The 20852-nt window shown below is 55.3% G+C and overlaps 1 protein-coding gene across 1 annotated transcript; it reads left to right on the forward strand.

The window, feature by feature from the left end:
- The first annotated feature begins 3956 nt into the window (after nt 1-3956).
- On the forward strand, nt 3957-20850 carry MRRF (mitochondrial ribosome recycling factor). Its single transcript, XM_061550250.1, has 4 exons — nt 3957-4068; nt 16011-16225; nt 16784-16948; nt 20720-20850. Exons 2-4 carry the CDS (start codon nt 16057-16059, stop codon nt 20848-20850), a joined length of 465 nt encoding a protein of 154 aa, XP_061406234.1. The 5' UTR covers nt 3957-4068; nt 16011-16056.
- The last annotated feature ends 2 nt before the right edge of the window (nt 20851-20852 follow it).

The following is a 20852-nucleotide window of genomic DNA, read 5'->3' on the forward strand; positions in this document are numbered from 1 at the left end:
TAGACTGATCATTTCTTTGTCAGTGGGCAAACGTACAAAATCAGCAGGGGATCAAATACTTTTTTCCCTCACTGTACGCGGCCAAGCTTGGTGGTGTTCATTCAGACGCTGTCTTTCCGACAGCCCTGTTCTTCACCTGTGGACGGCTGCTTGCGTTGTGGCCGAAACGTCGTGAGAATTTTATTTTATTGTTTTATTTTTATTATTTTATTATTTCCCTTCTACGTGACTTTACCTTCAGCAATATTGTTTAAAACAAACACATACACACACACACTATATACACACGGGTGCGTATATAGTGTGTGTGTTTGTTTAAAACAAACACACACACATTATACACACACACTATACACACGTGTGTGTATAGTGTGTGTGTATAGTGTATAATGTGTGTATGTGTGTAGTGTGAGTGTATAGTGCGTGTAGTGTGTGTATATAATGTGTGTATAATGTATAAAGTGTGTAGTGTAGTGTGTGTATATAATGTGTGTATAATGTATATAAAGTGTGTAGTGTATAGTGTGTATAAAGTATAAAGTGTGTAGTGTGTGTGTATAAAGTATAAAGTGTGTAGTGTAATGTGTATAGTGTATAAAGTGTGTAGTGTGTGTATAGTGTATAGTGTGTGTATAGTGTGTATAATGTGTGTGTGTATATAATGTGTGTATAATGTATAATGTGTGTGTGTATATAGTGAGTGTATAAAGTATAAAGTGTGTAGTGTAGTGTGTGTGTATAAAGTATAAAGTGTGTAGTGTAGTGTGTGTGTATAAAGTATAAAGTGTGTAGTGTAGTGTGTGTGTGTAAAGTATAAAGTGTGTGTGTATATAATGTGTGTATAGTGTATAGTGTGTATGAAGTATAAAGTGTGTGTGTATATAATGTGTGTATAATGTATAAAGTGTGTAGTGTAGTGTGTGTATAGTGTATATAAAGTGTGTAGTGTAGTGTGTGTATAGTGTATATAAAGTGTGTAGTGTAGTGTGTGTATATAATGTGTGTCTAATGTATAAAGTGTGTAGTGTAGTGTGTGTATAGTGTATATAAAGTGTGTAGTGTAGTGTGTGTATAGTGTATATAAAGTGTGTAGTGTAGTGTGTGTATAGTGTATATAAAGTGTGTAGTGTAGTGTGTGTATAGTGTATATAAAGTGTGTAGTGTAGTGTGTGTATAGTGTATATAAAGTGTGTAGTGTAGTGTGTGTATAGTGTATATAAAGTGTGTAGTGTAGTGTGTGTATAGTGTATATAAAGTGTGTAGTGTAGTGTGTGTATAGTGTATATAAAGTGTGTAGTGTAGTGTGTGTATAGTGTATATAAAGTGTGTAGTGTAGTGTGTGTATAGTGTATATAAAGTGTGTAGTGTAGTGTGTGTATAGTGTATATAAGTGTGTAGTGTAGTGTGTGTATAGTGTATATAAAGTGAGTAGTGTAGTGTGTGTATAGTGTATATAAAGTGTGTAGTGTAGTGTGTGTATATAATGTGTGTATAATATATAAAGTGTGTAGTGTGTGTGTGTAAAGTATAAAGTGTGTGTGTATATAATGTGTGTATAGTGTATAGTGTGTATAAAGTATAAAGTGCGTGTGTATATAATGTGTGTATAATGTATAAAGTGTGTAGTGTAGTGTGTGTATATAATGTGTGTATAGTGTATATAAAGTGTGTAGTGTAGTGTGTGTATAGTGTATATAAAGTGTGTAGTGTAGTGTGTATAGTGTATATAAAGTGTGTAGTGTAGTGTGTGTATAGTGTATATAAAGTGTGTAGTGTAGTGTGTGTATAGTGTATATAAAGTGTGTAGTGTAGTGTGTGTATATAATGTGTGTATAATGTATAAAGTGTGTAGTGTAGTGTGTGTATAGGGTATATAAAGTGTGTAGTGTAGTGTGTGTATAGTGTATATAAAGTGTGTAGTGTAGTGTGTGTATATAATGTGTGTATAATGTATAAAGTGTGTAGTGTAGTGTGTGTATAGTGTATATAAAGTGTGTAGTGTAGTGTGTGTATAGTGTATATAAAGTGTGTAGTGTAGTGTGTGTATAGTGTATATAATGTGTGTATAATGTATAAAGTGTGTGTGTATATAATGTGTGTATAATGTATAAAGTGTGTAGTGTAGTGTGTGTATATAATGTGTGTATAATATATAAAGTGTGTAGTGTAGTGTGTGTATAGTGTATATAAAGTGTGTAGTGTAGTGTGTGTATAGTGTATATAAAGTGTGTAGTGTAGTGTGTGTATATAATGTGTGTATAATGTATAAAGTGTGTAGTGTAGTGTGTGTATAGTGTATATAAAGTGTGTAGTGTAGTGTGTGTATAGTGTATATAAAGTGTGTAGTGTAGTGTGTGTATATAGTGTGTGTATAATATATAAAGTGTGTAGTGTAGTGTGTGTATAGTGTATATAAAGTGTGTAGTGTAGTGTGTGTATAGTGTATATAAAGTGTGTAGTGTAGTGTGTGTATAGTGTATATAAAGTGTGTAGTGTAGTGTGTGTATATAATGTGTGTATAATGTATAAAGTGTGTAGTGTAGTGTGTGTATAGTGTATATAAAGTGTGTAGTGTAGTGTGTGTATAGTGTATATAAAGTGTGTAGTGTAGTGTGTGTATATAATGTGTGTATAATGTATAAAGTGTGTAGTGTAGTGTGTGTATAGTGTATATAAAGTGTATAGTGTAGTGTGTGTATAGTGTATATAAGTGTGTAGTGTAGTGTGTGTATATAATGTGTGTATAATATATAAAGTGTGTAGTGTAGTGTGTGTATATAATGTGTGTATAATGTATAAAGTGTGTAGTGTAGTGTGTGTATATAATGTGTGTATAATGTATAAAGTGTGTAGTGTAGTGTGTGTATATAATGTGTGTATAAGTGTATATAAAGTGTGTAGTGTAGTGTGTGTATATAATGTGTGTATAAGTGTATATAAAGTGTGTAGTGTAGTGTGTGTATATAATGTGTGTATAATGTATAAAGTGTGTAGTGTAGTGTGTGTATAGTGTATATAAAGTGTGTAGTGTAGTGTGTGTATAATGTATATAAGTGTGTAGTGTAGTGTGTGTATATAATGTGTGTATAATGTATAAAGTGTGTAGTGTAGTGTGTGTATATAATGTGTGTATAATGTATATAAAGTGTGTAGTGTAGTGTGTGTATATAAAGTGTGTATAAGTGTATATAAAGTGTGTAGTGTAGTGTGTGTATATAATGTGTGTATAATGTATAAAGTGTGTAGTGTAGTGTGTGTATATAATGTGTGTATAATGTATAAAGTGTGTAGTGTAGTGTGTGTATATAATGTGTGTATAATGTATATAAAGTGTGTAGTGTAGTGTGTGTATATAATGTGTGTATAATGTATAAAGTGTGTAGTGTAGTGTGTGTATATAATGTGTGTATATTGTATATAAAGTGTGTAGTGTAGTGTGTGTATATAATGTGTGTATAGTGTATATAAAGTGTGTAGTGTAGTGTGTGTATATAATGTGTGTATAATGTATAAAGTGTGTAGTGTAGTGTGTGTATATAATGTGTGTATAATGTATAAAGTGTGTAGTGTAGTGTGTGTATATAATGTATATAAAGTGTGTAGTGTAGTGTGTGTATAGTGTATATAAAGTGTGTAGTGTAGTGTGTGTATAATGTATATAAAGTGTGTAGTGTAGTGTGTGTATAGTGTATATAAAGTGTGTAGTGTAGTGTGTGTATAGTGTATATAAAGTGTGTAGTGTAGTGTGTGTATAATGTATATAAAGTGTGTAGTGTAGTGTGTGTATAATGTATAAAGTGTGTGTGTATATAATGTGTGTATAATGTATATAAAGTGTGTAGTGTAAATGTGTAATCGCCGTGTCGGCTCGCCCAGGTCGTGAGGAGCGGTCTGGGCGCAGACTGCAACGCCCGGTCGCCACGGCAACCGCGAGGCCGCGTGGAGTCGGACGTCATGACGCACAGTCGCAACGTCATGACGGACTGAGTCGTGACGTCACGACGCACGGGGAAATCACGTGGTGCGTCATGGCGGCCCCCTGAGTAACATTGAGACAGTGCGTTGACGGTGAGGCACAATCACCTGAACATCCTTCCTGTCACTACAATCATCACCGCCGCCGTCGTCATGACTACCACCGTCATCACTGTCACAATCATCATCGCCGTCGTCATGACCACCACCGTGGTCACTGTCACAATATTCACCATCACCGTCGTGACCACCACCACCACCGTTATCACCATCATCGTCACCACCATCAACGTGAGCATCAGCATGATGGACATCATCAGCGTCACCAACATCAACTCCGTCAGCGTTGATTATTCTAATGCGCTTGTTTACCCAAGAGAGGCTCAATTTGAGACGAGTGTTTCCAAGTTTTTGCAGCAGGGTGCGATGTTGCTGCTGTATGTGATCCCAATTGAGTAATTTGCTGGTGGTTTCTCAGCATTGGGATGTTTGGCCAATAGCAGTTGCATTGTGTGTTGGCTCTTTCTTTAGCTATGGGAGGACCCGGGAGTAAATCCGTGCAGAACAGGGGGATAACATATAAGCTCAACACATGCACTCATTCACACACAGAGCAGGGGGTAACATACAAGCTACACAGTCACCCAGCCCGCGATCTAACCCAGGGGGTAACATACACACTACACAGTCACCCAGCCCGCGATCTAACCCAGGGGGTAACATACAAACTACACAGTCACCCAGCCCGCGATCTAACCCAGGGCTTACTGCTGGGAGGCACCTCAAGTGTCACCGTCCTGCCGCACCCGAAACGTAAACAATAACATCGACAGAAATGTCAACAACATCACCATCAGCGTGACTCATAACATGAAAATCATCGTTACATCCACATCCCAATCAACAATTCAACATCCTCGTCAACTTCAACAACATCAAAATAAACATCACCACCATCATCAACGTGAACATCATAGACATCACCATCAACGTGAACGTCACCCCAAGCCCCCGTGGGTCTCGCTTGCCCGCGACGTCTCGCAGTGAGCGCGGTCGAGTCGCGGTGTCCGCTGGGACAGGGGATGGGGGGTGCGCGCTCTGGGGGGGCCCGTGTTGGGGTTAATTGGTTCACGATGGGGGTTAATGAGCCGCACGTGCGGACTCCCCCCCGCCCCGAGCCCCTCCCGGCGCCTCGCGGTGTAAAGTTGCGGAAAATGACAATGATTGCAGCACAGGGGAGGGGAGATGGGGGGGGGCAGAGTTACCGGGGTCTGGGAAGGGGACCCCCCACGACGCCTCCCCCACCCACCCACCCTGGGGCTTAGGAGCCCGTGGACTGCTTGTGGATACCGTCTGATAGATTTAGTACTGCATTGACATTGTGCAATGCTTGTGTATACTGTCAGTGACACTATGCATTGCTTATGTATACGGTACTGTCTTACACGATAGTACGTTATACTGTCAATGGCACGGTATTATACTTGTATATACCGTCAGTGACAGTTATGATTCGGGCTGCTGAAATTGGTTATTCCGCGATACTGGTAACTCCATGAAAAAAAGGTTTCAGCTTACCGCAAGTATAGCGACGTCTGGAGCAACGAACACGCCGCGTCAAGCTGTTAGAGTGATCAATGAAAGGAGCCACCATCCGTGGTGGTGGTGGCGGAGTGGTCGCACACTGGACTCGCGCGCCACGGGTGGTAGGTAGTTGGTTCGATTTCATCTCCCGGGGCGGGATTTGAAGGTTTTTTTCAACTTTAACTGAGAAACACGGGCGACCAGCGCATTCATTTCTCGCATTCCACTGGAATCGGTTACTGGTTTCTGATATTCGTAACCGGTAACCTATTCTGAAAACATTTACCCTAGCCCTAGCACTGGCTATGGGAGGCTGTCAAGCCTAGAGCGTTGTGCACAAAGGGGAATTGTCGAATTTACGTCTGACTTTTGGAACATGACACAGGAATTTGAGGCACGTTTAAACTGCCATGGTTGGTTGGCCTGTGTAGTCGGTAAATTGAGAGAAGGTTGCAAGCAAGGTATTTGTAAATGTCCAAAAGATAAACTAAGACAAATGAGAACACCTTGAGCAATTCCCATTCCTGTAAACTTGAATTTCCAAACAGAAAAAAAATCAGTGAGGCACTTTATGCAGCCTGTCTCAGGGTGAGTGTAGTGAGGGGGTGATGGGTGAGGTGTCTGAGAGAGGGGGGGAGTGGGGGGGGAGTGGGTGAGGTGTCTGAGAGAGGAGGGGGAGTGGGGGGGGGTTGGGTGAGGTGTCTGAGAGAGGGGGGGAGTGGGGGGGGGAGTGGGTGAGGTGTCTGAGAGAGGGGGGGAGTGGGGGGAGTGGGTGAGGTGTCTGAGAGAGGAGGGGGAGTGGGGGGGGAGTGGGTGAGGTGTCTGAGAGAGGGGGGGAGTGGGGGGGGAGTGGGTGAGGTGTCTGAGAGAGGAGGGGGGTGGGGGGGGATTGGGTGAGGTGTCTGAGAGAGGGGGGGGAGTGGGGGGGGGAGTGGGTGAGGTGTCCTGAGAGAGGTGGGGAGTGGGGGGGAGTGGGTGAGGTGTCTGAGAGAAGAGGGGAGTGGGGGGGGAGTGGGTGAGGTGTCTGGGAGAGGGGGGGAGTGGGGGGGAGTGGGTGAGGTGTCTGAGAGAGGAGGGTGAGTGGGGGGGAGTGGGTGAGGTGTCTGAGAGAGGAGGGGGAGTGGGGGGGGAGTGGGTGAGGTGTCTGAGAGAGGGGGGGAGTGGGGGGGGAGTGGGTGAGGTGTCTGAGAGAGGAGGGGGAGTGGGGGGGGTTGGGTGAGGTGTCTGAGAGAGGGGGGGAGTGGGGGGGGAGTGGGTGAGGTGTCTGAGAGAGGGGGGGGAGTGGGGGGGAGTGGTGAGGTGTCTGAGAGAGGGAGGGGGAGTGGGGGGGGTAGTGGGTGAGGTGTCTGAGAGAGGGGGGGAGTGGGGGGGGAGTGGGTGAGGTGTCTGAGAGAGGAGGGGGAGTGGGGGGGGATTGGGTGAGGTGTCTGAGAGAGGGGGGGAGTGGGGGGGGGAGTGGGTGAGGTGTCTGAGAGAGGTGGGGAGTGGGGGGGAGTGGGTGAGGTGTCTGAGAGAAGAGGGGAGTGGGGGGGAGTGGGTGAGGTGTCTGGGAGAGGGGGGGAGAGTGGGGGGGGAGTGGGTGAGGTGTCTGAGAGAGGAGGGGGAGTGGGGGGGGAGTGGGTGAGGTGTCTGAGAGAGGAGGGGGAGTGGGGGGGGAGTGGGTGAGGTGTCTGAGAGAGGGGGGGAGTGGGGGGGGAGTGGTGAGGTGTTCTGAGAGAGGAGGGGGAGGGTGGGGGGGGATTGGGTGAGGTGTCTGAGAGAGGGGGGAGTGGGGGGGGGAGTGGGTGAGGTGTCTGAGAGAGGGGGGAGTGGGGGGGAGTTGGTGAGGTGTCTGAGAGAAGAGGGGAGTGGGGGGGGAGTGGGTGAGGTGTCTGGGAGAGGGGGGGAGTGGGGGGGAGTGGGTGAGGTGTCTGAGAGAGAGGGGGGAGTGGGGGGGGAGTGGGTGAGGTGTCTGAGAGAGGGGGGGAGTGGGGGGGGAGTGGGTGAGGTGTCTGAGAGAGGGGGGGAGTGGGGGGGGGGAGTGGGTGAGGTGTCTGAGAGAAGAGGGGAGTGGGGGGGGAGTGTGGTGAGGTGTCTGGGAAGAGGGGGGGAGTGGGGGGGGAGTGGGTGAGGTGTCTGAGAGAGGGGGGAGTGGGGGGGGAGTGGGTGAGGTGTCTGAGAGAGGAGGGGGAGTGGGGAGGAGTGGGTGAGGTGTCTGAGAGAGGGGGGGAGTGGGGGGGGGGAGTGGGTGAGGTGTCTGAGAGAAGAGGGGAATGGGGGGGAGTGGGTGAGGTGTCTGGGAGAGGGGGGGAGTGGGGGGGGAGTGGGTGAGGTGTCTGAGAGAGGGGGGGAGTGGGGGGGGAGTGGGTGAGGTGTCTGGGAGAGGGGGGGGGAGTGGGGGGGGGAGTGGGTGAGGTGTCTGAGAGAGGGGGGGAGTGGGTGAGGTGTCTGAGAGAGGAGGGGGAGTGGGGGAGGAGTGGGTGAGGTGTCTGAGAGTGGAGGGGGAGTGGGGGGGGATTGGGTGAGGTGTCTGAGAGAGGAGGGGGAGTGGGGAGGAGTGGGTGAGGTGTCTGAGAGAGGGGGGGGAGTGGGGGGGGGAGTGGGTGAGGTGTCTGAGAGAAGAGGGAGTGGGGGGGAGTGGGTCAGGTGTCTGGGAGAGGGGGGGAGTGGGGGGGGGAGTGGGTGAGGTGTCTGAGAGAGGGGGGGAGTGGGGGGGGAGTGGGTGAGGTGTCTGGGAGAGGGGGGGGCGTGGGGGGGAGTGGGTGAGGTGTCTGAGAGAGGGGGGGAGTGGGGGGGGAGTGGGTGAGGTGTCTGAGAGAGGAGGGGGAGTGGGGGAGGAGTGGTGAGGTGTCTGAGAGTGGAGGGGGAGTGTACGGGGGGGGGGAGTGGGGAGGAGTGGGTGAGGTGTCTGAGAGAGGAGGGGGAATGGGGGGGAGTGGGTGAGGTGTCTGAGAGTGGAGGGGGAGTGGGGGGGGATTGGGTGAGGTGTCTGAGAGAGGGGGGGGAGTGGGGGGGGGGAGTGGGTGAGGTGTCTGAGAGAGGGGGGGAGTGGGGGGGAGTGGGTGAGGTGTCTGAGAGAAGAGGGGAGTGGGGGGGGGGAGTGGGTGAGGTGTCTGGGAGAGGGGGGGAGTGGGGGGGAGTGGGTGAGGTGTCTGAGAGAGGAGGGGGAGTGGGGGGGGAGTGGTGAGGTGTCTGAGAGAGGAGGGGGAGTGGGGGGGGGGAGACGGTGGGTGAGGTGTCTGATAGAGGAGGGGGAGTGGGGGGGGGGAGTGGGTGAGGTGTCTGGAGAGGGGAGGGGGAGTGGGGGGGGGAGTGGGTGAGGTGTCTGAGAGTGGAGGGGGAGTGGGGGGGGGGAGTGGGGGGGGGGAGTGGGTGAGGTGTCTGAGAGAGGAGGGGGAGTGGGGAGGAGTGGGTGAGGTGTCTGAGAGTGGAGGGGGAGTGTAGGGGGGGGGGGGAGGGGGGGGAGGGTGAGGTGTCTGAGAGAGGGGGGGAGTGGGGGGGAGTGGGTGAGGTGTCTGAGAGAAGAGGGGAGTGGGGGGGGGGTGGGTGAGGTGTCTGGGAGAGGGGGGAGTGGGGGGGAGTGGGTGAGGTGTCTGAGAGAGGAGGGGGAGTGGGGGGGGGGGGTGAGGTGTCTGATAGAGGAGGGGGGAGTGGGGGGGGGAGTGGGTGAGGTGTCTGAGAGGGGAGGGGGAGTGGGGGGGGAGGGGGTGAGGTGTCTGAGAGTGGGGGGGAGTGTAGGGGGGGGGGGAGTGGGGGGGGGGGGGTGGGTGAGGTGTCTGAGAGGGGGGGGAGTGGGGGGGAGTGGGTGAGGTGTTGAGAGTGGAGGGGGAGTGTGGGGGGGGGGAAGTGGGGGGGGGCGGGGAGTGGGTGAGGTGTCTGAGAGGGGAGGGAGTGGGAGTGGGGGGGATTTGGGTTGGGTGAGGTGTCTGAGAGTGGAGGGGGAGTGTAGGGGGGGGGGATGTGGGGGGGGGGGGAGTGGGTGAGGTGTCGGAGAGGGTGAGGGGGAGTGGGGGGGAGAGTGGGGTGAGGTGTCTGAGAGTGAGGGGGAGTTGTAGGGGGGGGGGGAGTGGGGGGGGGGAGTTGGGTGAGGGTTGTCTAGAGAGGAGGGGGGAGAGTGGGGAGGAGTGGGTGAGGTTGTCTTGCGAGTGGAGGGGGGAGTGTACGGGGGGGGAGTGTGAGTGGGGGGGAGTGGGTAGGTGTCTGAAGAGCGCGGGGGCGGTGTACGGGGGGGGGGGAGGATTGGGGGGGAGTGGGTGAGGTGTCTGCGAGAGGGGGGAAGTGGGGGTGAGTGGGTGAGGTGTCTGAGAGAAGAGGGAGTGGGGGGGGGGATGGGGTGAGGTGTCTGGGATGAGGGGGGGATGTGGGGGGGAAGTGGGTGAGGTGTCTGAGAGGAGGAGGGGGAGTGGGGGGGGGATTGGGTGAGGTGTCTGAGAGAGGGGGGGAGTGGGGGGGGGGGAGTGGTGGTGAGGTGTCTGAGAGAGGAGGGGAGTGGGGGAGGAGTGGGTGAGGTGTCTGAGAGTGGAGGGGGAGTGTACGCGGGGGGGTGGGGAGTGGGGGGGAGTGGGTGAGGTGTCTGAGAGAAGAGGGGAGTGGGGGGGAGTGGGTGAGGTGTCTGAGAGGAGGAGGGGGAGTGGGGGAGGAGTGGGTGAGGTGTCTGAGAGTGGAGGGGGAGGTGTACGGGGGGGGGGGGGAGTGGGGGGGGAGTGGGTGAGGTGTCTGAGAGAGGGGGGGAGTGGGGGGGAGTGGGGTGAGGTGTCTGAGAGAAGAGGAGGGAGTGGGGGGGGGGAGTGGGTTGATGGTGTCTGGGAGAGGGGGGGAGTGGGGGGGGAGTGGGGTGAGGTGTCTGAGAGAGGAGGGGGGAGTGGGGGGGGATTGGGTGAGGTGTCTGAGAGAGGGGGGAGTGGGGGGGGGGGGGATTTTTGTGTGTGAGGTGTCGAGATGAGGGGGGGGAGTGGGGGGGAGTGGGTGAGGTGTCTGAGGAGAAGAGGGGAGTGGGGGGGGGAGTGGGTGAGGTTTGTCTGGAGAGGGGGGGAGTGGGGGGGCGGTGGGTGTGAGGTGTCTGAGAGAGGAGGGGGCGTTGGGGGGGAGGTGGGTGAGGTGTTCTGAGATCGGGGGGGAGTGGGGGGGGACGTGGGTGAGGTGGTCTGAGACTAGGGGGCGAGTGGGGGGGGGGGGTGGGTTGAGGTGTCTGAGAGAGGAGGGGAGTGGGGGATGTGGAGTGGGTGCGGTGTCTGAGAGAGGAGGGGCAGTGTGGGGGGGGAGTGGGTGAGGTGTCAGAGAGGAGGTGGAGTGGGGGGGGATTGGGTGAGGTTTGTCTGAAGAGAAGGGGGGGAGTGGGGGGGAGTTGGGTGAGGTGTCTGAGAGAGGGGGGCGCGTGGCGGGGGGAGTGGGGTGCGGGTTGTCTGAGAGAGGAGGGGCGAGTGGGGGGGGAGTGGGGAGGTGTCTGAGAGATGAGGCGGGAGTGGGGGGGGAGTGGGTGAGGTGTCTGAGAGCGGCGGGGGAGTTGGGGGTGTGGGAGGTGGGTGAGGTGTTGATGAGAGGGGTGGGGTGAGTGGGGGGGGATTGGGTGAGGTGTCTGAGAGAGGGGTGGGTAGTGGGGGGAGTTTTTTTTTTTTTGGGGTGAGGTGCTTGAGAGGTGGGGGCGAGTGGTGGGGGGGAGTGGGTGAGGTGTCTGAGGAGAGGGGGGGAGTGGGGGGGGCGTGGGTGCGGTGTCTGAGAGAGGAGGGGATTGGGGGGGAGGAGTGGGTGAGGTTGTCTGGAGAGGGGGGGGAGTGGGGGGGGATTGGGTGAGGTTGATCTGAGAGGAGTTTTGGGTGGGGAGTGCGTTGGGTGGATTGTGGCGGTGCGGTTGTCTGACGCGAGGGGGGGAGTGGGTGGGAGGTGGGTGAGTTGTCTTTCTGAAAGAGGGAAGGGGGTAGTGGGGGGGAGGAGGGGGTGAGGTGATTGAGCGAGGAGGGGGGAGTGGGGGGGGAGTGGGTGAAGGGTCTGAGAGAGGGGGGGAGTTGGGGGGAGTGGGGTGGGTGAGGTGTCTGAGAGGAGGGGGGGGGGAGTGGGGGGGGGAGTGGGTGAGGGTTTGTTTCTGAGAGAGGGGGGGAGTGGGGGGGACGGGGTGGTGAGGTGTTCTGAGAGAGGAGGGGGAGTGGGGGGAGCGGAGTGGGTGAGGTGTCTGAGAGAGGAGGGGGAGTGGGGGGGGAGTGGGTGAGGGTGTCTGAGAGAGGGGGGGGGTGGGGGGGGGAACGTGGGTGACGGTGTCTGAGAGAGGGGGGGAGTGGGGGGGGAGTGGGTGAGAGGTGTTGAGAGAGGGGGGGGGGGGGTAGTGGGGGGGGGAGTGGGTGAGGTTGTCTGAGAGATGGGGGGACTGTGGGGGGAGGAGTGGGTGAGGTGTCTGAGAGAAGAGGGAGTGGAGTGGGGGGTGGGTTGAGGTGTCTGGGAGAGGGGGGAGTGGGGGGGAGTGGTGAGGTCTGTCTGAGAGAGGAGGGGGAGTGGGGGGGGGGGAGTGGGTGAGGTGTCTGAGAGAGGAGGGGAGTGGGGGGGGAGTGGGTGAGGTGTCTGAGAGTGGAGGGGGAGTGGGGGGGGGAGTGGGTGAGGTGTCTGAGAGAGGAGGGGGAGTGGGGGGGAGTGGGTGAGGTGTCTGAGAGGGGAGTGGGAGTGGGGGGGAGTGGGTGAGGTGTCTGAGAGAGGGGGGGGAGTGGGGGGGGAGTGGGTGAGGTTGTTCTGAGAGAGGGGTGGGAGTGGGGGGGGAGTGGGTGAGGTGTCTGAGAGGAGGGGGAGGTGGGGGGGAGTGGGTGAGGTGTCTGAGAGAGGGGGGAGGGGGGGGGAGTGGGGAGGTGTCTGAGAGAGGGGGGGAGTGGGGGGGGAGTGGGTGCGGTGTCTGAGAGCGGGGGGATGGGGGGGGAGTGGGTGAGGTGTCTGAGAGAGGGGGGAGTGGGGGGGGAGTGGGTGAGGTGTCTGAGAGAGGAGGGGAGTGGGGGGGGAGTGGGTGAGGTGTCTGAGATAGGGGGGAGTGGGGGGGAGTGGGTGGGGTCTGAGAGAGGAGGGGGCAGTGGGGGGGGAGTTAGGGTGAGGTGTCTGAGATAGGGGGGGGAGTGGGGCGGAGTGGGTGAGGTGTCTGAGAGAGGGGGGGGAGTGGGGGGGAGTGGGTGAGGTGTCTGAGAGTAGGGGGGGAGTGGGGGGGGAGTGGGTGAGGTGTCTGAGAGTGGGGGGGGGAGTGGGTGAGGTGTCTGAGAGAGGGGTGGGAGTGGGGGGGAGTGGGTGAGGTGTCTGAGAGAGGGGGGGAGTGGGGGGGAGTGGGTGAGGTGTCTGAGAGAGGGGGGGAGTGGGGGGGGGAGTGGGTGAGGTGTCTGAGAGTGGGGGGGGGAGTGGGTGAGGTTGTCTGAGAGAGGGGGGGAGTGGGGGGGAGTGGGTGAGGTGTCTGAGAGAGGGGGGGAGTGGGGGGGAGTGGGTGAGGTGTCTGAGAGGTGGGGGGGGGGGAGTGGGTGAGGTGTCTGAGAGAGGGGGGGAGTGGGGGGGAGTGGGTGAGGTGTCTGAGAGAGGGGGGGAGTGGGGGGGAGTGGGTGAGGTGTCTGAGAGAGGGGGGGAGTGGGGGGGGGAGTGGGTGAGGTGTCTGAGAGAGGGGGGGAGTGGGGGGGAGTGGGTGAGGTGTCTGAGAGAGGGGGGGAGTGGGGGGGGAGTGGGTGAGGTGTCTGAGAGAGGGGGGGAGTGGGGGGGAGTGGGTGAGGTGTCTGAGAGAGGGGGGGAGTGGGGGGGAGTGGGTGAGGTGTCTGAGAGGAGTGAGTGATGATGGGGTAAGTCGTCTGAAGAGGAAGTGGCGAAGGGATGAGTGGATGAGGAATCTGAGAGCGGAGCAAGTGTTGAGTGAGGAATCTGTAAGAGGGGTAAGTTGGTGAGTAGTCTGTAAAAGGCAAATGGTCAGTGGTTGTTGCGTCCATTTGAGGAGCTGGCGGTGAGCGAACTTGTCCCATCACCGCTACCGCTCCTGGCTGCACCGTTGCCACAAGTAGCCAAATAATCAGACGCTTGGTTCATTCTGTGGCTCTTTAAGAATTAAGATAATTTGTGCTCAAACGCAACCCACTATTTCTGCGTAGTTACACCATTTGTCCCATTACCCCGAGGCCAAGGCTGGGTTCCGGTAGAACGCCGCCACACAACCCCATGAACCCCATGAAGGGACCCGCGTGGCACGAGGCGTGGACGATGGTGCGGTGTTGTTTATTAAACAACACGAGCATCGAAGTTATGATAGATAATGAGTGAACGCGTTCTTTTAATTTATTGAGCAAGGGTATTGTTGTAAGAGCTTTGGAAAAGAGGTGACAATGGGAGGGAATTCAAAAGTGGACCACTGCGTGGGAAAAAGCAGAAATCAAAGTGTTGTGACCTGCAGTGTTGTGAGTGGTTGGGTGAGTGGGGGAGTGCATAAGTAGTTAAGTGAGTAGGTGGGTGGGTGAGTTTTTCTGTGACCTGCAATGTGATGGGTTAACGCAGTCTGGATGAGATGAAACCGTCAGGGAATCTATTTGTTTAGCCGGTGAGAATTCGGTGGAGTCAGCGAGTGAAGTTAACGGAACAGTAACCAAGTTTGTAGCTCTAGAAGAGTGCAAAGGAGGCGACTACCAGTGAGCGAGTGACTGCAGTGATGAATCAGTGCGTGTTGGGCCATCAATCAATGACTGCTGCTTCATTCTGTGAGGTTGGACCTGGTGCTGCACCCCAGATATGATCACAACCCATGCAGGAATCGTGTGACCCCCACGGGCTCCCTAAATCACTCTCACCGAACTGCACTGCTCCGCGTGCTCCTCCACGTGCTCCTCCGCGTGCCGCCACACTTCATCCCCGACTGCCGCGGGTCGATGACAGTGGCCCCCCACCCCGAGCTGGGGGAGGTGCCCCCCCGCCCGCTCTCAGCCCGTGATTACCGTCCTGTAATTCCTGTGCAGGTGAAATCTTGAGCCCATTATGCCCATGTTTCCATTAGCTGCGTGCGTGTGTGCGTGTACGATTTTGTTCGCAGCAAATAACTGGTTTCATCAGCTGTGCTTCCGAAAAAAATATTTTTGAGTTTTAAAATGAACTGCAGACCCCGCGGGTGGCTCTGCTCCCCCATGCCCCCCATTACCTGGTTGGGACAATTGCCTGTGTGGTGTGTGTGCGCATGTGTGTTTCTGCATGTGTGCCTGCCAGTCATCACAGACAATCAACCCATAATGCCTGAGTCTGTCCTGTGACCTTCTGCCAGCAGTGATAGTCTTCCACACTTGACACGACGGCCTTAAAGTACACCTAGCATGGCACAAGCACTGTAGTGACGTCACTACCGCTTAGTGGTGAATGGAGGCTGTTGTGCATGTGTTTGTCTTATGTTAGTGCATGCATGTACTTTCCCCAACAGTCTGTTGGCTGCTACAAAAGAAGGAAAGGATTTAACCTTTCTGGAAATATTACAGGAGGTGTCAAGATGTCCAAACATGAAATGGACACCTAATGCAAGGCATCAAATCTGCATTAACCACACATTCTTGTGGTAAAAATACGCAAACAAATATGCTTTGATAATGTATGTTTTGTCCTTGAAACTGAATGGTCTACACCAGCCTCCTTTATGGCTTTGTTTCACCGGTACTATAGACCAATGAACGGCAAAATGTGAAAAGAGCACAAGGACGATGCATTCATAGCTCGGGTTAAGCAGTTTTATCTTTGTGACCCCTTTTTGAGCGTGTGCGTGTGTGCTTGCGCGTGTGTGCATGCACGTGTCACGACTGTGCGTGTCACGACTGTGCGTGTGTGCTTGCGCGTGTGTGCTTGCGCGTGTCACAACTGTGCGTGTCACGACTGTGCGTGTGTGCTTGCGCGTGTCACGACTGCGCGTGTCACGGGTGGCGAAGTGAGGCTGCGTGTCGTTTTGCACGAGGGGTGGCGGCGGCCGCCCCCCAATGTGGAAGCGATTGAGCGAGTCACCCAGCCATCAGCCTCAACCGCACTTAGCCGCGCCAATCTGAACTGCGCCACACCGGGCGGATGTGGAGTGCTGGGCAGGCCAAAAGCCCCAATACGCCAAGTGGCCAGTAACAAGCTGCACTGTCAAAATTGCAATCGATAAGATTTATGAACATGTTTCTTTAATTGAGCGAGGTTATTAATGTAAGAGCTTGGGGAACAGACTATGACGATGGGAGGAGGGAATTCCACAGTGCAGCAGTGCGAGGGAAGGAGCAGATAGAGGCGACCTGCAGTGTGATGAGTGTGTTGTTGTAGTGTGGTTGTATTTGAACATAGTGTGGATGAGATGCAACAGTCTGGTTGTCCAAGTCCTCAAAATTGGTGGAGAAATCAACGAGTGAAGTTCACGGGAACGGTAACCATTATGGTGGTAGCGATAGAGGAGCTCGTGGCGGTGGGTGGGTGAATGAGTGGTTGGGTCGGTAGGTGAGCGAAAGCGTGATAACATTGGTGATGTTTGTGTACAGCCAGGAGCATTGCTGTCCTTAGCATCGGGGGAGTTGAGCGATCTGCATGGCGACCACGATGCGTCACGTGACACGTCTGGTCCGGCTCGTCACAGCAAGCAGGAGTGGGGCCTGGCGGTCTGCGCTCGAGCCTGCCTCGCCTAAGTGGCCTCCAGGGGCCATGTGCGGGTTTCCCGGGGTTGCAGAGCGATGGATGTCCACCAAGAAGAGCAAAGGTGGGGGTGATGGTGATGGCATGAAAGGGGTGGAGAGGGGGCAACGTGAGTTTGTGTGATACCATCATGTGGATTGTGTGTGCCTCCAGCAAAAAGTTACATCGGGTGGCAGTGGTGGAGCTAGGGGGAGTTGTTGAGGGAGCGTGTCAGTGTGTGTGGGTGTGTGGGGAGCGGTAGTGTCGTGGCTGTCATGCGATGCAATGAACCTTGCTACCCGAGTTCGATTTCCGCTCACGGCCAACACCAATGACGATGATCTAAATCGGTCCTGTGCTTCCCCTAGATCGACTCGGCCTCAAATGAGTAGCTGGTGCAGTGTGTCAACATTGGCAATGAGACAAAGTTGGCCAGGCGTGGTGCTGGCCACACCACCCCCTCGTGTACCTTTTTCGGCCTTCATAGGCGCTACTCGCTAATCGCACTTGCCCCAACAGTCTATTCATGCTATATTGGGGATCTTTGTCTTTGGGTGAGTGTGGTGAGCGAGTGAGTGAATGAGTGAGCGTATGCGTGTTGGTGAATGATTGAGTGAGCAAGCGTGTGTGTGCGTGCCCCTAGCAAAGGCTAAGTCGGGTGGTGGAGGTGGAGCGGCGAGGGTGAGCATGCCGCCCGAGCTGGTGGACAACGTGATCGACCTTGAAGGCGTGCGCGGGGAGATGGACGCCACCCTCGCCTCACTCCGTGAAGACCTCCTCAAGGGCGTGTCATTGCGCACCGCCCCAGGTGCCACACTCACCCTCCCACCCGCCTAATCACTCATAACAAACTCACCCATCCGCACGCTCACTCGTAACTCACCCGCTCACCCAGCCACTTACTGCGTATCTCCGTGTCTGCTTGTTCATGTCTTTGTGTCTGCCTGTCTCTGTGTCTGCGTGTCTCCGTGTCTCCGTGTCTGGCTTTAATTGGGAGGTAAATTAGACGCACATGTGCACAGTGCCCGTGTCTGCGCTGCCCGCGCCGCGCCACTTGGCACGCGTTTGCGTCGTTAATTAATGCTTAATTGCTGCGGTTATGCGGAGGGACATGGCTACGTGCGTATGTGTTTGGACGTGCGAGTGTGTGCGTGTGTCCGTTGTGAGTGTTCGTGTGCCCGCTGTGCGTGTGTGCGTGTGTCTGTGTTCACCAACAGCTGCCTGTCAAAGGCTATACGGAGAATCTTCGTCTTTGTTGCGTGTCGTATTGTACTGTGCGTGTGCTTGGATGTGCTGCGAGCATGGGAGCCTTGCATAGTGTGCTGCGCTGGTGTATTGGCGTGTCGCATGCGTGTGCAGCGTGTCTGCCTCGTGCGTGCGTGGCACCACCGCGGCCGCTGCGCTCCCCGTTGGCGCTGCGCTGCGGCTGCGCTGCCGCGCGGTGTCTGTTACCTCCCTCTGGCTTTCCTGTCGCGCGCTGAAATCTTAACCTCATTTCCTCACGAGGAAATTCATCACTTCCACACTCCCCCCCCACCCCCCCGAGGGTGGAGGTGGTGGTGGTGGCCTCTCTGCCTGGATGTGCGCTGCGTGCACACGTGTGTGTGTGTGGAATGGTGGCTCAGTGGTTGTCGCACTGCGCTACAAATCCAGTGAGCTGAGTTTGGCGTCGGTGGCGAGCGATGTTGGAACCAGTCCTAGTTTGAAGTAGTTTTAAATGAGTACCTGGCGCGGTGTGTAAACATTATCATTGGGGAGACAAAGGTGGCCAGGTGTGGTACTGGCCACCCAACCCCCTCAGAGGTGCACCGTGCTGGCCTTCAGAGGTGCTTGCTAATAACAGTTACCTCGACATTGTGTGCAGCCTCTGCAGGGGATCTTGATATGACCGATTTGTATGTGCGAGTGTGTGCGAGTGTGTGCGAGTGTGTGTGAGTATGTGCGATAGTGCAGCGGTTAATGCGCTGTGCTACGAATCCGACGACCCAGGTTCAGTTCCCGCTCACGGTCAACACCAGTTACGATTATCTGAACCGGTCCTGGGCCTCCCCTAGGTCGACTCGGCCTCAAATGAGTAGGTGCAGTGTGTAAACATTGTCACTGGGGAGACAAAGGCGGTCGGGCGTGGTGCTTGCCACCCACCCCCTTGTGCTGTCGGCCTTCATTGGTGCTCACTAACAGCACTTGCCCCAAACGTCTACTCAAGGCTATATGGGTGAGTGTGTTTAAGCATGTGAGTGTGTGTGAGTGAGCGTGTGTGAGTGAGCGAGCGTGCGTGCATGCGTGTGTGAGTGAGCGTGCGTGTGTGTGAGTGTTTGCTTGCGTGTGTGTGTGAGTGTGCCGAATCAAGGGCGGTAATCACAGCCCGGCACGCGAACGGATCGCTACACAGCCACCCGGCGCTCTCACTCCTCATCCTCCTCCTCCTCGCACGCAGCACGCTCCCCCTCATCACTCCACTTTATAGAAACCAAAAGTCCCCGCCCCCGTTGTGTGACACGGTAATTGTAGTGGAGGCCGTCGCTTTGTCTCCACAGCTCGGTTTTGCCGTCTGAGCCCAAGGCATTTCCACCGACTCAAGCTCCGAACGATCCTCTCTCCCTCCCTCTCTCCCGCGCTGACCCTTCCACCTCCTCCCGCTCGCGTACGCACGCTCGTGCCCGGACGAGCGCGCGTACGCTTGCTCTCGCTGGTGGGAGCGTGCGTACCCGCTCGCGTACACGATGATTATCAGAATTCATCATTTTTACTTGTGGTATTGGCGCCATCATCGTTCTTGTAGCGCCAAGCTCTCATCGCGACGGAAGGGGCTGCTGTGTTCCAGACACAGCCACAATCGATTCGCAGCAGGGGCCGGTGGTGTTGGCATGCGAGATCCCGGTTGGGTTGTGTGTACACATGGGGATGGCGTGCGCACACCAGGTGCAACCGTCAGTGCCCAGGCCACCACCGCTGAGGCCTCGGTTCGGATCCGGGTTTCAGCTGCAAGTTTGGCGATGCAGTTGATGCATACTCTCACATAGACTTGCACAGTGATCCGTATATTTACATAGAGGCCTGCAGAATCACAGAAAGACCCCGAGACTCACACCAACTGAGCCGTGATTAAACTGGGTACTCAAGTACAGTTGCAAGTTGATGGTCTCAGCCCGGTCGCCAATGATTGCACAAAAAAACCTATCATGTGACATTTGTTTTCCTTAAATTGGCTGAATTCCATCTTTTATTGTTTACATACCAGGTTGAGTGCCATTGCTGTCATTGGCAGGGCAGGAGAGAATTGTTGCCCCGTACTTAGATGTTTCTCTGTGATGTCCACATCCGCAGGCCGTTCCATAACACAGGGCGGTGGCACTGATCGGCGTGCGATGCGAGCAAAGCTCACGGTGGCCGTGCCCCGTATCACCTGATGCTCACTGGTGGTGGCGTGGTACAAAAATAGTACAGCCACAACTCGGCAGCGTCCCCACCCAGCAGCGTCCCCACCCAGCACCGTCCCCACCCTGCACCGTCCCCACCCAGCACCGTCCCCACCCTGCACCGTCCCCACCCTGCACCGTCCCCACCCTGCAGGGTCCCCACCTAGCAGGGTCCCCACCCAGCACCGTACTCACCCTGCACCGTCCCCACCCTGCACCGTCCTCACCCTGCACCGTCCCCACCCTGCACCGTCCCCACCCTGCACCGTCCCCACCCTGCAGGGTCCCCACCCAGCAGGGTCCCCACCCAGCACCGTCCCCACCCTGCACCGTCCCCACCCTGCAGGGTCCCCACCCTGCACCGTCCCCACCCTGCAGGGTCCCCACCCTGCACCGTCCCCACCCTGCACCGTCCCCGACCCTGCACCGTCCCCACCCTGCACCGTCCCCACCCTGCAGGGTCCCCACCCAGCAGGGTCCCCACCCAGCACCGTCCCCACCCTGCACCGTCCCCACCCTGCAGGGTCCCCACCCTGCACCGTCCCCACCCTGCACCGTCCCCACCCTGCACCGTCCCCACCCTGCAGGGTCCCCACCCAGCAGGGTCCCCACCCTGCACAGGCTGAAATGGGGGTATGGGGGGGGGGAGATATGGGGGTGGGGGATGGGGGTGGGCGCCAGTGTCTGGCCGCTGCTGCGGCCGCTGCTGCGTTGACGCGGAGCACCTGGGCTGGTGTGCGGTGCGGCGTTTATTTGTGTGAGCAGCCCCGGGGGCTCGTGGTGAGTGTTGGTGAGGGGTGATGGTGGGTGATGGTATGTGTGTGGTGAGCAGTGGCACACGGTGGTGAGTGAGGGTGGTGGGTGATGGTGTGAGATGGGAGATGGTGTATGATGATGTGTGTTTGGGTGATGGTGAGCGATGATGGTGATGATGATATGTGAGTGATAGTTAGGACTTAATTGCAGCTGGGTCTGTGTGGGTCAGTGACCCAGATAATAGTTCTGCATCCAGCACACCACATCCACTATATCTCCCCTCGCTATAACCGTGGCTACGAATAGTCACGTGCCACCCACTCCAGTCTACCAGCCACCCTGAACATATTCAGTGAGAAACTAAGCTCTGCGTGTAGTGGTGAGTGATCCTGTGCCCTCACCAGGCGCGCTGGACCACATTGCCGTGGTGACCGCAGAGGGCAGAGTTCCGCTCAAGCAGATCGGTCATGTGACTGTGCGCTCACCCAGCCTGCTCGTGGTCAACATGGCTGCCTGCCCACAGGTGTGTACATGAGG

The sequence above is a fragment of the Lethenteron reissneri genome, chromosome 12 (assembly GCF_015708825.2).
Source record: "Lethenteron reissneri isolate LAM-NWPU_2019-01 chromosome 12, ASM1570882v1, whole genome shotgun sequence".
Taxonomy (NCBI): Eukaryota; Metazoa; Chordata; class Hyperoartia; order Petromyzontiformes; family Petromyzontidae; genus Lethenteron; species Lethenteron reissneri.